Here is a 16,576-nt window from a genome sequence, read left to right on the forward strand (position 1 = left end):
TTGCGACAGATTTATTAACATTACTAACAGTTTCACCACTAAGAAGTCTTATTCCACCATCCAGAAAGTGGTTCCTCATTAACTTAAATACGAGGTGCATTCAAGTTCTAAGGCCTCCGATTTTTTTATAATTAACTACTCACCCGAAATCGATGAAACTGGCGTTACTTCTCGACGTAATCGCCCTGTAGACGTACACATTTTTCACAAGCTGACGCCATGATTCCATGGCAGCGGCGAAGGCTTCTTTGGGAGTCTGTTTTGACCACTGGAAAATCGCTGAGGCAATAGCAGCACGGCTGGGGAATGTGCGGCCACGGAGAGTGTCTTTCATCGTTGGAAAAAGCCAAAAGTCACTAGGAGCCAGGTCAGGTGATGAGGGAGCATGAGGACTCACTTCAAAGTTGTTATCATGAAGAAACTGTTGCGTAACGTTAGCTCGATGTGTGGGTGCACTGTCTTGGTGAAACAGCACACGCGCAGCCCCTCCTGGACGTTTTTGTTGCAGTGCAGGAAGGAATGTGTTCTTCAAAACATTTTCGTAGGATGCACCTGTAACCGTAGTGCCCTTTGGAAAGCAATGGGTAAGGATTACGCCCTCACTGTCCCAGAACATGGACACCATCATTTTTTCAGCACTGGCGGTTACCCGAAATTTTTTTGGTGGCAGTGAATCTGTGTGCTTCCACTGAGCTGACTGGCGCTTTGTTGCTGGATTGAAAAATGGCATCCACGTCTCATCCGTTGTCACAACCGACGAAAAGAAAGTCCCATTCATGCTGTCGTTGCGCGTCAACATTGCTTGGCAACATGCCACACGGGCAGCCATATGGCCGTCCGTCAGCATTCGTGGCACCCACCTGGATGACACTTTTCGCTTTTTCAGGTCGTCATGCAGGATTGTGTGCACAGAACCCACAGAAATGCCAACTCTGGAGGCGATCTGTTCAACAGTTATTCTACGATCCCCCAAAACAATTCTCTCCACTTTCTCGATCATGTCGTCAGAGCGGCTTGTGAGAGCCCGAGGTTGTTTTAGTTTGTTGTCACACGATGTTCTGCCTTCATTAAACTGTCGCACCCACGAACGCACTTTCGACACATCCATAACTCCATCACCACATGTCTCCTTCAACTGTCGACGAATTTCAATTGGTTTCACACCAGGCAAATTCAGAAAACGAATGACTGCACGCTGTTCAAGTAAGGAAAACGTTACCATTTCAAGTATTTAAAACAGTTCTCGTTCTCGCCGCTGGCGGTAAAATTCCATCTGCCGTACGGTGATTTTAAAACAATGCGCATTTTTCTATCTCTTTCCAGCCTGGAGAAAAAAAAATCGGAGGCCTTAAAACTTGAACGCACCTCGTAAATGTGGAACACCTGAAAACACTCGGACTCGTTTATTTTCATATTGCGGATTTGGAAAGCAGGAATTTGTCTCTGTCACGTTAAGACCTTTCCACAAAGAGCGTTTTTTTGTGCCAAGGTCGCACACTACCGCAACATCATTGTAGCGAACGTCTTGTGTAGAGCAGATGATAGTGTGTAGCTCATCAGATGTAATCTTAGTGTGGAAGCCATAGCAGACTGGTTGCTTACAGCCTGAAAACAAACAGCGTATCATAACAAACAACACGTTAGTGTGCGGCCCTGCAACACGAGCTTCAACAGAATCGTACGTAACACTGCTGTCTACATCATTTCGGCGAATGAGAGCACACATACACGCCCAACGTTTGACAATACAGGTGACTGGGCTTTCAGTAACTGTATAACATATGTAAACAAAATGAAAACATCTTAAAGAGCGTGACGTCCATCTTTTCAGTGTTGATAGTACTGGAAGTGGGAAACCAGTCTGATTTTTTAAAAACAAATAACGCTGTCTAGATAAAGCGCGAAGAGTAATTGGTTTGTAAATCTCTTCTCTTTGCCACTATTCCGTTCAAATGGTTCAAATGCCTCTGAGCACTATGGGACTTAACATCTGAGATCATCAGTACCCTAGGACTTAGAACTACTTAAACCTAACTAACCTAATGGCATCACACATCTCCATGCTCGAGGCAGGTTTTGAACCTGCGATCGTAGCGGTCGCGCGGTTCCAGACTGTAGAACTGCTCGACCACACCGGCCGGCCAGTATTCCGTATACTTGAAATTAGTTTGCGTAATATTTCAATCGCCTTCTCCTACACTCGCTTTTTTTGATACTTTTGCTGAGGCTATATTTTCTCAGCACAAACTTTTACTTTAAGATCTTCTCACTGTACCTCAGTTTTGCACGCCTAGCTGTCAGTTGTTGTCCCTGTATTCTAATTATTCTATGTGTTTACGAAGTTCACTGATATGTTTACTGTCAATCTCTCACTTGTCTGTAGCTGTTGTCTCATCCATCCATTTTTTTTCTTTTATGGTGCTCAAGTGCACTTTGCGTTGTTTTCCTTGATTTCAATGTGTCTGCTCTATTTGTAGGAACTTCATCACGTGCGCTGCATTACCAATTACACTGCGGACACTTCCAGGTATACAGGGTGTTACAAAAAGGTACGGTCAAACTTACAGAAACATTCCTCACACACAAAGAAAGAAAATATGTTATGTGGACATGTGTCTGGAAACGCTTACTTTCCATGTTGGAGCTCATTTTATTACTTCTCTTGAAATCACATTAATCATGGAATGGAAACACACAGCAACAGAACGTACCAGCGTGACTTCAAACACTTTGTTACAGGAAATGTTCAAAAAGTCCTCCGTTAGCGAGGATACATGCATCCACCCTCCGTCGTACGGAATCCCTGATGCGCTGATGCAGCCCTGGAGAATGGCGTATTGTATCACAGCTGTCGACAATACTAGCACGAAGAGTCTCTACATTTAGTACCGGGGTTGCGTAGACAAGAGCTTTCAAATGTCCCCATAAATGAAAGTCAAGAGGGTTAAGGTCAGGAGAGCGTGGAGTCAATGGAATTGGTCCACCTCTACCAATCCATCGGTCACCGAATCTGACGTTGAGAAGCGTACGAACACTTTGACTGAAATGCGCAGGAGCTCCATCGTGCATGAACCACATGTTGTATCGTACGAGGCACATGTTCTAGCAGCACAGGTAGAGTATCCCGTATGAAATCATGATAACGTGCCCCATTGAGCGTAGGTGGACGAAACTAAAATGAGCTCTAACATGGAAATTAAGCGTTTCCGGACACATGTCCACATAATATCTTTTCTTTATTTGCGTGTGGGGAATGTTTCCCGAAAGTTTGGCCGTACATTTTTTTAACACCCTGTATTTACGCTCGGTACCGTGTCTGGTTTAAGCACTTTCTTACTTGGTAGATTAAGAAGTTCTACACGCAAGTCATTGACGTAACCATCGGACGTGAAACGTAAAGAGCATATTGTTGATGTCGCAAAATGGAACCTTTCTGCCATTGAATTTCTTTTGGAGACGAAAGATTAAATCCGTGTTTTTTGCCTTTTCCACTGTACTGCAGGCATCTCGTTACAGCAGTGCCAGGCGTTTTAAAACAAACTTTTATCAAACACGCAAAGCACCACAAACAAAAGCAAACAACACAACTATCTGACCCGCACAATACACAGTGGAGCTGAGGGTCCCACGAACTCGTACGATGACGACATGCGCGGAATGACAAATTTTTCTGCGATCTGACCATCCCATTTTGGCTCAGCATGCCTTGTTTGACCTAAGTTATAGACCGCTTTGACAAGACCTCGGTTGCAGTCATCTATCCACAATCAGCACCATAAGCGTGTTATAGTTTACCAAAGGTCAGCCGTTCGAGTTCAAACCAGGGCATGAGTAATGACATCCAATGGTGAGTCCGTATCTTTGTCTGTATTTGCCATGTTTGTTATCAGCAGTCAGCGTCCTGCTGCAGTACAAAGCCATTCATCTTCTGCCTCATTTCCCATGCTTTTGTCGCCATGGTGGCCACCATGCATCTTCTTCCTCATCTCCTCGTTCTCGCTTTTTCCTTTTAGGTACAGCTAGTCTGTTGTTAACTTGGTTGCAGGTAATCACTGGCGCATACCCATGATGTGAAGTGGCCCAGAACTCGCGGCGAGACGTAACCCCTGTATGACGAGAATATCAGAAAGCAAGACTCAAGTTTCCCGCGTAATTTGCAGTCTCCCCTCCACAACGGCCACAGGCCGGTCACGTGATTCCACCTCCACATGGACGGGAGGCGGGGCGTGACTGCCATTCAGCAGTTTTCTTGTATGGAAAATATTGACAGTTCAATAATTATTGTATCCTGTTTGAGCAGCAAATGGACAACCAAGCGAGGTGGCGCAGTGGTTAGCACACTGGACTCGCATTCGGGAGTCTCCGGCCATCCTGATTTAGCTTTTCCGTGATTTCCCTAAATCGTTTCCGGCAAATGCCGGGATGGTTCCTTTGAAAGGGCACGGCCGATTTCCTTCCCTAAGCCGAACTTACGCTCCGTCTCTAATGACCTCGTTGTCGACGGGACGTTAAACACTAACCACCACCATCACCAGCAAATGGACAAAATGTTGGAAACTAATTCTTCAGCCGACTGTAAAACTTTGGAAAGTCATATCCCATGTATTGCCAAACTATGCATTAGATGTTGTATCAGCCTAAGACACAGATATATTATGAACATAATGCTTGAAGTATGCGGAATAAAACACCAACAGACAGCAACTTTAATAAAGAAACGAAACGAACAATGAACTGTTTGCATCTGCTAAATGTTTATGTACAAAGAAATAGCCGACTCGTTACAGCATGTTTAAGTGGAAATTTCACGAACTTAAGCTTTTTTAATTGCCATTCACGAAATTAAAGCCGACTCCTTCGGCAATTTTGTCACAGACACTTTATTTTGAGCAATAAAAACATCACAGTAGAAACTCATGTTCGCTACAAACGAAAGTTAATAAGAAAAATATTTATTTTGAGAAGCAAAACGGAAAAAGAGCGCAAACTTTTGTTAAGTCACTTAATCTTCTAGGCTCTTTTTGGGCTGAACGATTTTAAACAACTGGTAGTAAAAACCTAAAAATAATCTGTGCAATCTGGCTGTAGTGCACTTTGCTGGTTTTGCTTACAGACACAAAGCAGGCGAGAGTGTGTTTGTTTTCTGGTGGGAAAGGAAACATAGTAAACTCAAGTAACACCAGGAGCGCTGGCAGTCACGCCCCGCCTCCTGTCCGTATGGAGGTGGAATCACGTGACCGGTCTTTGGCCACTGTCGAGGGGAGACTCCAAATTCCGTGTGAAACTTAGTCATGCATATCAGAAACCCCATGAGGGAACTGGAGAAATATTTGCCATAGAAGGTTTGGGTCAAATGTCTCTGAGCACTATGGGACTTAACATCTGAGGTCATCAGTCCCCCAGAACTTAGAACTACTTAAACCTAACTAACCTAAGGACATCACACACATCCATGCCCGAGGTAGGATTCGAGCCTGTGACCGTAGCAGTCGTGCGGTTCCGGAAAGGTTTGGTGGAACCATTCAAAAATGGTTCAAATGGCTCTGAGCACTATGCGACTTAACTTCTGAGGTCGTCAGTCGCCTAGAACTTAGAACTAATTAAACCTAACTAACTGGAAGACAACACACACATCTATGCCTGAGGCAGGATTCGAACCTGTGACTGGGTGGAACTGTATTTCACAGAGCCGACATTGCAGTGGATTCTACACAAGCATTTTTCACTGGACTAGCACACATTTGACGGTGGAGGTTTGCAGGTAGATGATAGTCCATTGTGATGCAACATTTTCCTCAAGTAGACCAGCGAAAGGAAGAAATAGCGAATCACGATTTTTTCCTATTTTCATCCCTTTACTATGATGTTTGATTTGTGTTTAATTAACAATTTCGATTTAAAATTCTATCATCTACCATCTACATCATACTCCGCAAGCCACCTAATGGTGTGTGTTGGAGGGTATTTTTGGTACCACTATCTGATCCCTCCAACCCTGTTCCACTCGCGAATAAGGCGTGGGAAGAATGATTGTCAGTAAGCCTCTGTATTGGCTCTAATTTCTCCAATTTCCTCCTCGTGGTCAGTACGAGACATGTATGTGTGTGTGTGGGGGGGGGGGGGGGGGGGGATGTAACATGTTGTCTGGCTCCTCCCGAAAAGTGCTGCTTGAATTTCAGTAACAAATCCTTTCGTGATGCACATGTCTCTCTTGTAACGTATGCCAGTGGAGTTTGTTTAGCATCTCTGTAACAATCTCTCGCCAGCTAAACGATTCCGTGACAAAACGCGCCGCTCTTCGTTGGATATTCTCTATCTCCTCTATCAGTCCTGCCTGATAGGGATCCCAGATAGATCAACAATACTCAAGAATCAGGCTAATAAGTGGCTTATAAGCCACTTCTTTAGTGGACGAGTTACACTCCCTTAAGATTCTTCCGATGAATCTGTTTTATATGGTCATTCCACTTAATGTCGCTCTGGATAGTTACGCCCAGATATTTTACGGCAGATGCTGTCTCCAGCTGCTTGTCATCGATAGTGTGGCAGTAGACTAGTGAATTTCTTTTCCTATGTTTGCGCAATAGGTTACATTTATTTACGGTCAGGGTCAACTGCCAGAGTCTGCGCCATTCATCAATTCTCTTCAGGTCGTTCTGCAGATTCTTACTATATATATATATATATATATATATATATATATATATATATATATATATATGTATATGTATATATAAACTGCAACGGTCCTATCAAACTTCCCTGTGGTACTGTCGATTTAGTTCCCTTAAGAGTACGTGTTGAGTTCTGTCTGCAAGAAAGTCTTGAATCCAATAGCAGGTGTGCTCCGACACTCTGTAAGCTCGTATTTTTTTCATTAAGTGGCAATACGGGACGGTGTCAAATGCCTTACTGAAATAAAGGAACACGGCATCAAACTGACAGCCGTTGTCCACTGCGCTGTGGACCTCATGGAGGAAAAGAGCGAGCTGAGTTTCGCAAGATCTGTGTTTGCGGAATCCATGTTGATTTTTATAGAAGAGATGTTCATTTTCGAAGAACGTCATATTTCCAGAGCATGAAACATGTTCCATAATTCGACAACATATTGACGTCAACGATATAGGTCTATAATTGTGTGGATCTGTCTTACGGCCTTTCTTAAAAACAGGAATGACGTGCGCTTTTTTCCAGTCGTTAGGTAACTCTCGTTCCTCAAGCGATCTTAGATAAATTAATGCTAGAAGGGGAGCAAGTTCTTTCGCACAATCTTTATAGAAGATCCCTCAAGCCTTTCCACTACTAAGCGATTGTAGCTGCTTTTCAATTCCGCGATCGGTTTTCTCAGTATCCGCCATTTCGACGTTCGCACGACGATTGAGAGGAGGGGCGGTTATGCGATTTTCCGCGGTGAAATAATTTCGGAAGACCGAATTCAGTATTTCGGCCTTCTCTCTGTTATCTTCCGTTGCGGTGCCGATGAGGTCATTGATAGAATGAATATACGATTTTGACCCACTTACTGACTTTGAACATGGTGTTACAAAAAGGATACTGCCAAACTTTCAGGAAACATTCCTCACACACAAATAAAGAAAAGATGTTAGGTGGACATGTGTCCGAAAACGCTTAATTTCCATGTTAGAGCTCATTTTAGTTTCGTTCCACCTACGCTCAATGGAGCACGTTATCATGATTTCATACCGAATACTCTGCCTGTGCTGCTAGAACATGTGCCTTGACAAATACGACACATGTGGTTCATGCACGATGGAGCTCCTGCACATTTCAGCCCAAGTGTTCGTACGCTTCTCAGGAACAGATTTGGGGACCGATGGATTGGTAGAGGCGGATCAATTGGGCCTCCACGCTCTCCTGACCTCAACCCTCTTGACTTTCATTTATGGAGGCATTTGAAAGCTCTTGTCTACGCAACCCCGGTACAAAATGTAGAGACTCTTCGTGCTCGTATTGTGGACGGCTGTGGTACAATACGCCATTCTCCAGGGCTGCATCAGCGCATCAGGGATTCCATGCAACGCAGGGTGGATGCATGTATCCTCGCTTGCGGAGGACATTTTGAACATTTCCTATAACAAAGTGTTTGAAACGCTGGTACGTTCTGTTGCTGTGTGTTTCCATTCCATGATGAATATGATTTGAAGAGAAGTAATAAAATGAGCTCTAACATTGAAAGTAAGCGTTTCCGGACACATGACCACATAACACATTTTCTTTTTTTGTGTGTGAGGAATGTTTCCTGAAAGTTTGGCCGTCCCTTTTTGTAACACCCTGTACACGGCCAAAATCTCTTAAGGTTTTTAATCAGGTCGGTTGACAACGTATTACTTTCGAAATCATTGAAGGCTTCTCTCATTGCTCTCCTTATGCTCAATTTCTCTTCGTTCAGCTTTTAATTGCATTTATAATAGCACTTCTGATTTATAACTTCTCCCCAAAGCTCTGAATTGTAGACATAATTTATTTCTAGAAGACCGAACCATACTTCTGATATTACAGTTAATATTTTGTGTCAAATAGGTGATCCAGTAACGAAGCGTTACTAATGTGATAACATTGCTAATTCGTGGTAGCTTTAATGGATCTTTCTTGGTACACAAGTATTCATTGCGTTTCTGCTTGTTCGCTTTTTGTCAAAGTAGTCTGTCTTAATTTATTCGAAAAATATAACCACTGTTTTTAAACACATAGGCACAGAAAGTATTAGGTGTAGCTGTACGAGTGTGTATCTCATCTTACGCTGAATGATTTCATGTTCGGTTCTATGTGTTAACAACAGTTCTCCAAAAACTGCTTTTGCGAATGGCTGGCTACTTTCTATGATGTAGGACATCGCATCTTTCGCTGCTTTATGTACCTTATGAAAAATATTTGAATTACAGCGAAGCCGACATGCGTTAAGGCCAGATGCTTCGTTTCTTTTTACACTCGATTTCATGATTTGGGTTCACGTTGTCTGAAACTTCTACATTTTTCTTTTATTGAATTCGTTCCTTGAAACAATAAAAAACATGAAGGCATGTAAATCAGAACTGTGCACTTTCAGTCAGTCTCTTGCAGCGGTCTCTCCGTGATATTTTCAGAAATTTTATAAATTATATAACTCAGTACATATCTTGGATTATCTCTTCTTATCATATCGATTCCTAAACTTTAATATACAATGGTTATCAATGCAAAGTAGTTTCAAGCCCTATTATTCCTTGGAGCGTGCATTTACTCCATGGAATAGCTTCTCTGCTATCTATGTTTCTCTTATGAAAAGAAAGATTCAGATCTTGCCGATTAGCCGGGAAAGAACGAAGATGTATATGTATGTATTGTTGAGCTAGTCGCCATCTTGATGAGAACCTGTATGAGGAGGAATTTAATACATGAACTAAACTAAAGTAAGTGTGTTCGAGCATTATTTAACTAGTTATTATTGACAGTGTCTGCTTACTACGCAGTGTTGCACGGGATCAGTGGGGAACGTCTGATTTACACTGGACGACCCTGCCGTTTTGTACGCTCAAGATATCCAGTTACTTCAAATAAATAGGCTAACACGGTCTTACCAGCAGATCTCCGGTCTTCCCCATGTGATCACCGAAAGTTAATGATTATTACAAATGTTTTCAGGAGATCGACTGACAATTTTCGTCGCACCGAGACTTCGAAATTGCTTCACTGCATTATGGAATTTAAGTTAAGCTCAATTTAATTATAATAGAACAGTATTGAACAGGGTTAATGTGATAAGCCTGCTTTGTGAATGAAAATTCCCTTAATATACGCATGCTTTTTACTATCCTGATCAGTGAAGCTAAATCAGGCCGGTGTGAGAGAGGTTTTTAAATTTCAGATCCCACAAAAAATATTAAAAGATTACCACTCTACACTTCAGAAACAGATGCAAGCAAAGTCTCTTTGAACAGATGACTCCATAAGATCGTCGAAGGAAATTTTGTGGATTTACTCTCCATTCCAAAGCGTGCACAGTTATAATTTCAAGTTGCAATATAAAGATAAGCAGTTTTGGAAAAAATCTTTTAGCTAAATTGATATTTAATTTTTTAGTTACCTCTCGTTAGTCAAGCCTGAGTAGTAGATACTAAGCCCTTATAAGCGACTTCCTTAAAGATATAGCCTCAGCGCCTTATATTCACTAGTATCTAGGTACAGTCACTGTGATTCGAAACTAGGCTCATAGAATGTGTCATAGCCACCACAAGATCTGGAGTGCCCTCTGACAGGCAGTCATTTAAGCAATCCTTAGCACACAGAGCACAAGTGTTTACGGAGTGAGCGTTGGATATCTCGCATTTCCTGAATCAATGACCCGCTTCCTTTCTCCGACGTCACGCTGTGGACCACTTTTTTTTTCTGTTTCCAAATGGTTCGAATTTTCTCCTGTTTTGTCTGCAGTGGCCCAATTTTTATGCTGTCTAGTGCACACTAATTCCCATGTCCCTTGCTGGTGATGCCTGCATTTGCTTTCCCTGAAGGTTCTCCTTCGTGATATGATTAGTGAAACGTGATGTAAGATTCAATGATCAAAAAGAAAATGTTTTTATCAACTCATTTTCATGGCTGTCTGTCAATGATCCTCCACTTGAGGTTTATGGAAGAAGAAAATTTTGTTCCTTTTGCAGACAATGCAAGTATGCTTATAAAAATAATACTGGTTCCATTACTGAAAAGAAAGCTAATGAAATATTCGAAAACATCACCTGACGGTTCAAGGCAAATGAACTGTCGCTGTATTTTGACAAGATTCGATACTTACAGTTCAGTATTTCTTGCAGAACCCCATAATCGATAAAACAAGTTATTCCATCAATGAAATACAAGTACTAGAGATTGTTAAACTCTTGGAGCTGCAGACAGATCACGACTGTAACAGGAAAAATCCGTCGACTAAAATTAATTATATGTCTCAGTTAAGCTGTCAACAGTATGCATGAACACTGCTTAATATAATTAAAAAAAATGAGAAAAAACCTGTTTTATTCTGTATAATTCCGTTCACTAATGAGCCAGGGAGAAAGTCAATTTACAAGCATAGTATTTTCAAAATACAGAACTGTGTAAGATTTGTGTCTGGTGTTAATTCTAGATCTCTTAATATTCTAGGTCTCTTAAGGAAACTAAGTGTTTTGGCAACTACATAACAATATAAATGTCCTTTTTTAAAAAAAATTGTGAAAAGTGTGGATGTAGCAGTATAAGCAAACACATGGTCTAGAAGGATATCAAGGAGTCAACATTAGTACAGAAAGGAGTCGCACATATGGATACACACGTATTGAACAACATATCAGAGTGTAGTGAATGCAACATGGATAATGTATTGAGTATAAGAGCTTGCAACTTCTTCTTCTAGAGTGAAGATGATCTAAACAGAAACTCTGTATGATATTCATATTATTTTACAATTATCAGTGTAATACATAAGTCCTTAGCAGTTTCAAATCATTTCAAAGTACTATGCTTAAACTAAATAAAATCTACATTTTTTTTGTGTTCTTTCCACATCCTAGAGAGTGCATGGGATTCATGGAATACGACAAATGTAATGTAGTGATTTAATGTTGTTCTGTCACTAGAAAAGTTGAGGTGCTAAGAAATACTTTTTATATTTCAAGCTACAAGCTTTTATTCCCACTTTCAAAACATATAAATACAATAAAATTACAGAGTATGTAACAAAACAATATCCTTTAACAACAGATGAATTCTATTCTTTCCATTTATACTCGAGTAATATAGTTTGTGCTTTCATTTTATGAAATAGATATTATATACACATTATAAATGTAGGTAAGGACATGCAGATTTCACACTGTCTTACACATTAACAACATGAATTAATAATGCATAAAGGTCTTTGTATTTCCAGAGTTTTGAGGTTGTTAGGGAGAGAGTACAAACGGTACACAATGTACAGCATGACACATATATCACAGATTTTGCAACATTACAACATTTATAATGTTTCTGGAATGTTATTTGAGGTTAGACTTAGGAAGCAGGAAATATAATCATTGCACTTTGTAAATAATCGAAAGAAATATAAATATTTTGCTTCGAAGTTATTCTTTCCTGACAATTTATATCATAGTATCAGTACAACTAAGTTCTGTTACACTGGTATTTCGCTTTTGCACAGCATGTCTGCTACAAGTATTCATTGATTTCTTTTAGCATCACCATACTGTAATTGAAATGTACAAACAGAGATTACCATTTTTATAAAACTTGACATAATTGCTTTTTTGCAGAAATTTCAGTGATCTAAGATAACTTTTCAATAATTTTCTGGACAGTGCTGCTCATATAGCTTAACTAAGGAAGGCATTTGCGGTTTCCTTTGAATGATGCCAGTAATAGGCAACTCTTTAGAGATACAAATTTCTACAAGGTGAGTTACATAGAAATTAATGAGGACAATAAGATATGATGAAGGCCATAAATGACAAGAACTCACTACAATAGTAAATGTTGTATGCAGTCATGTCTGTCTTAATGAATTATTTCAAAAAAGGAGCATTATGTTGTAGTTATAGTCAGTGTGAAAATTGAAGACTTAATCAATGTTAATGGGAGTACATTTCTGAGAAGCCATTATTCTAAGAGCCTGTCTTTGTCAAAATTATTATTAATACGTAGGTACATTTCCTGGAGAAAGCTATACAATTTCTGAGAGTTGCATACACATTGTTCTGATCATGAAAAAGCTTCAATGCCAAAATTATGTAACAAATATTTTGAAATTTAACAATTGTGAACTGATACAATTAAAGAGTTTGTTTTTGTGTTGATAGAAAAAACAGAAAGAAAACTAACAATTTTGTATTCACATAAAAAATCGAAAAATAGTGAATATTTAGTTTCTGTAATGTAGAATCCGCCAGATCAGTGATCGTTATCTTCATGAAACACACAAAGAAATTTTGAAACATATAAAGTATGCATAAAATGCAGGTGAAGGTTGTTTTCTTTACCTCATAATTTCTTGTTGTAATATATAAGCACATTAGCACAGTTATTATTTCAGAAATTTGTTATTTACTGCAGTATAACAGTCATGGTACAATATGAATAAATGTCTATAACATAGCTCTGAACTTCGTGCATTCTATGATGTGGTCCTTGTGGAAAGAAATTCATAAGCCAGGCATGTTATAAGGCTAAGCATTGCTTTCGGATTTCACGTCTGATGCAGGTACTATACAGTAAAAAAAGACCGAGAATAGTAGAAATAGTGATTTCCCAACAAAGTACACTCATTTAATGAGAAACAGGGAGAACCCTCTTGAATATCTTTAGTTCCCAACATGCAGTTACTGTTATGACATCACTCTCATCACAATTTTCATTTCCTGACCATCCTTATAGCTTCTATCTGATATTGAACAGGAACTTGACATTAGAGTGTAGTACTCACATCATTACTACACTTAAATAAGCATCAGAGTACACTTCGTGCAGTATAAAATAAACTAAATTATTGTGTGCCATCACAGCCACAGTAATAAAAAAAGGACTACATGAACAATACTTAACTTCTTTTGTACATTTTAAAGGAATTATAAACAAGCAACTTTAGAAATCATTATCCAGTTTGGATAATTTGTCATATTTCGCCATAAGTATACGTCATTTAGAAGGAAATGTATTATAAGTGAGATGTGTATGTTTGTTTGCTACTAACATTTCAAGCAACACAAACCAGTGGGCATTCCGAAGCTTCTATGACAATTAATTTAATCATTGTCAGAGGTACATGTTGTGGGTGGATATTGTTATAACTTGTTCCCAGCAGTGACACTTCACATCGACACTTGCTATATTTGCAGGTCAGAATTTCTCCTTGTTACACGAACATATCTTGGGTGGGTGGGGCCTCAGGTTTTTGTAATGTCCTGTACAGAAGTGGATAGATTATAGACGGCGCAGTGGACATTTTTAGTCTCTCTCCAGACCACTTTGTTGTATGTTTAAGTAAGGATTGAGCCGGTTTGGGAATTGTGACATGTGATTTCCTTCAGTCAGTGTAGGAGAAATCACGAAACTGAGTTTTAATCTATTCAGTTAAACAGCCACTGATAAATTCATCTACTGGGAGGAGATGGATGGGAGACAAGAGGCAACGGAGGGAAGTATTGACTTCAAGCTAGTAGCACATATCTCACATGTCTTCTTAAGACACAGAGACTTTACAATCTGCTTTTGGAGCACAATTTTCATTCTCAGTGATACATTATAATCCCATCAACGATAAGATCATTAGAGACATAACATAAGTTCGGATTGGGGGAAGATTAGGGTAGGAAGTATCTCATGGCTTCTTCTAACATGGGAACCTCCCCATCGCACCCCCCTCAGATTTAGTTATAAGCTGGCGCAGTGGATAGGCCTTGAAAAACTGAACACAAATCGATCGAGAAAATAGAAAGACGTTGTGTGGAACTATGAAATAATAAGCAAAACGTAGAAACTGAGTAGTCCATGCGTAACATATTCAACACCAAGGATAGTCTGAGCTGAAGAGCGCCGTGGTCCTGTGGTTAGTGTGAGCAACTGCGGAACGAGAGGTCATTGGTTCAAGTCTTTCTTCGAGTGGAAAATTTACTTTCTTTATTTTCGCAAAGTTATGATCTGTCCGTTCGTCCATTGACGTCTCTGTCCACTGTAATAAGTTTGTGTTTTGCGACAGCACCGTAAAACCGTGCGATTAGCAGACGAAAGGACGTGCCTCTCCAATGGGAGACGAAAACATTTGATCGCAAGGTCATAGGTCAACCGACTCCTCCACAGGAAAACACGTCCGATATATTCTATACGACACTGATGATGGCATGAGTGTCACATGACAGGAATATGTTGCCGACCCACCTAACTTGTACACTTGGGAATGGGTAAAAAGATTCTTCTTCCTTGCACGATTTAGGTTTTCTTGTGGATGTGATAATCACTCCAAAAAAAGTGATGAAGACACAAGAGTTTGTCACATAAACTGAAAATAAAAAATTAAATTTTCACCTCCTTAGCTCACAGTGTCTTTGATGTTGCTTATGTTGCGTTTCAACTACTCAGTTTGTATATTTTGCTTATTTTTTTTCATAGTTCCACACAACTTCTTCCTGTTTTCGCGATTGATCTGTGTTCAGTTTTTCAAGGCCTATCCACTGTGCCAACTTATAACTAAATCTGAAGGGGGTGCGATGGGGAGGTTCCCTTTTAAGGAGCGCTCTCAGCATTTGCCATAAGCGATAGAAAATCACAGAAAACCCTAATGTGGATAGCTAGATGGGAATTAGAACCTGAGTCTTCCCAAATAAGAGTACAGTGTGTGCATGTGAGTAGGAGAGAGTGAGTGAGTGAGTGAGTGAGTGAGAGAGAGAGAGAGAGAGAGAGAGAGAGAGAGAGAGAGAGAGAGAGAGAGAGAGAAGATAACAGAATAATCAGCTGCCTGTTGAGGGAGAAACGAAAAGGCATCACACCATAGAACTGTGGATGAACCTTGGGCTAAGCTGAAGCTTAGAGGACACTCAGTTGGTGTGCTCGTTTTGTACTTGGAGTTGCATACAGCAGTATTGTGTGTTTACTCTCCAGCAGTTCGCGCCACCACACTTGTGCTGCTGCTGCACCACTAGACGGCCCTCTTAATGTAGGTGCAGACCTCCTTGTGGGGCTCGGCGGGCGTGAAGACGACCTCCCCGTCTCGCTTGTACTGGGCGTACGGCATGGAGAAGATGCACTCGAAGCCGAGACGGCCGACCGCGCGGGCAGAGTAGTGGCTGGTGCAGTCGACGCGAACCAGGGGGATGCCCCGCTGCTTGGCCAGCTCACTGGAAGAGAACCACACCGGCGGCCGCACGCGTTAGTTTTTTTTTTTTACTATGGGACTTAACTTCTAAGGTCATCAGTCCCCTAGAACTTAGAACTGCTTATATCTAACTAACCTAAGGACATCACACACATCCATGCCCGAGGCAGGATTCGAACCTGCGACCGTAGCGGTCGCGCGGTTCCAGACTGTATCGCCTAGAACCGCTCGGCCACTCCGGCCGGCGCACGCGTTAGTACATTGCCAGTAGGAATCTCGTCAGCTCTCAGTTCTCCGGGACTTTCTCACTTGAATCATGGTCGGTTGTTGGACCGAAGCAAAACCAAACCTCGGGGAAGATCAGTTCGGATTCCGTAGAAATGTTGGAGCATGGGAGGCATTACTGACCCTACGATTTATCTTGGAAGAAAGAATAAGGAAAGGCAAGCCTACGTTTCTAGCATTTGTAGACTTAGACAAAGCATTTGACAATGTTGACTGGAACACTCTCTTTCAAATTCTGAAGGTAGCAGGGGTAAAATACAAGGAGCGAAAGGCTATTTACAATTTGTACAGAAACCAGATGGCAGTTATAAGAGTCGAGGGGCATAAAAGGGAAGCAGTGGTTGGGAAGGGAGTGAGACAGGGTTGTAGCCTCTCCCCGATGTTATTCAATCTGTATATTGAGCAAGCAGTGAAGGAAACAAAAGAAAAGTTCGGAGTAGGTATTAAAATCCATGG

At 40.8% G+C, this 16,576-nt stretch overlaps 1 protein-coding gene across 2 annotated transcripts in view; it reads right to left on the reverse strand.

The window, feature by feature from the left end:
- Positions 1 to 11,633: 11,633 nt before the first annotated feature.
- The window catches only part of LOC126291694 (arylalkylamine N-acetyltransferase 1-like), a 254,764-nt gene continuing 249,821 nt past the window's right edge, over positions 11,634 to 16,576 (reverse strand). Inside the window, exons 4-5 of one of the 2 annotated variants that reach the window (XR_007551848.1) lie at positions 15,330 to 15,857; positions 11,634 to 14,369 (exon numbers count right to left, since the gene is read on the reverse strand). Coding sequence is in view for 1 of the 2 variants with exons in the window: in XM_049985323.1 (XP_049841280.1) it covers positions 15,659 to 15,857 (199 nt within the window). In the remaining variant the exon portion in view is untranslated. Of the gene's footprint in view, positions 15,858 to 16,576 lie in introns of both variants that reach the window. The other variant, XM_049985323.1, reaches the window with a different exon arrangement.

The sequence above is a fragment of the Schistocerca gregaria genome, chromosome 9 (genome assembly GCF_023897955.1).
Source record: "Schistocerca gregaria isolate iqSchGreg1 chromosome 9, iqSchGreg1.2, whole genome shotgun sequence".
In the NCBI taxonomy this organism is placed as follows: Eukaryota; Metazoa; Arthropoda; class Insecta; order Orthoptera; family Acrididae; genus Schistocerca; species Schistocerca gregaria.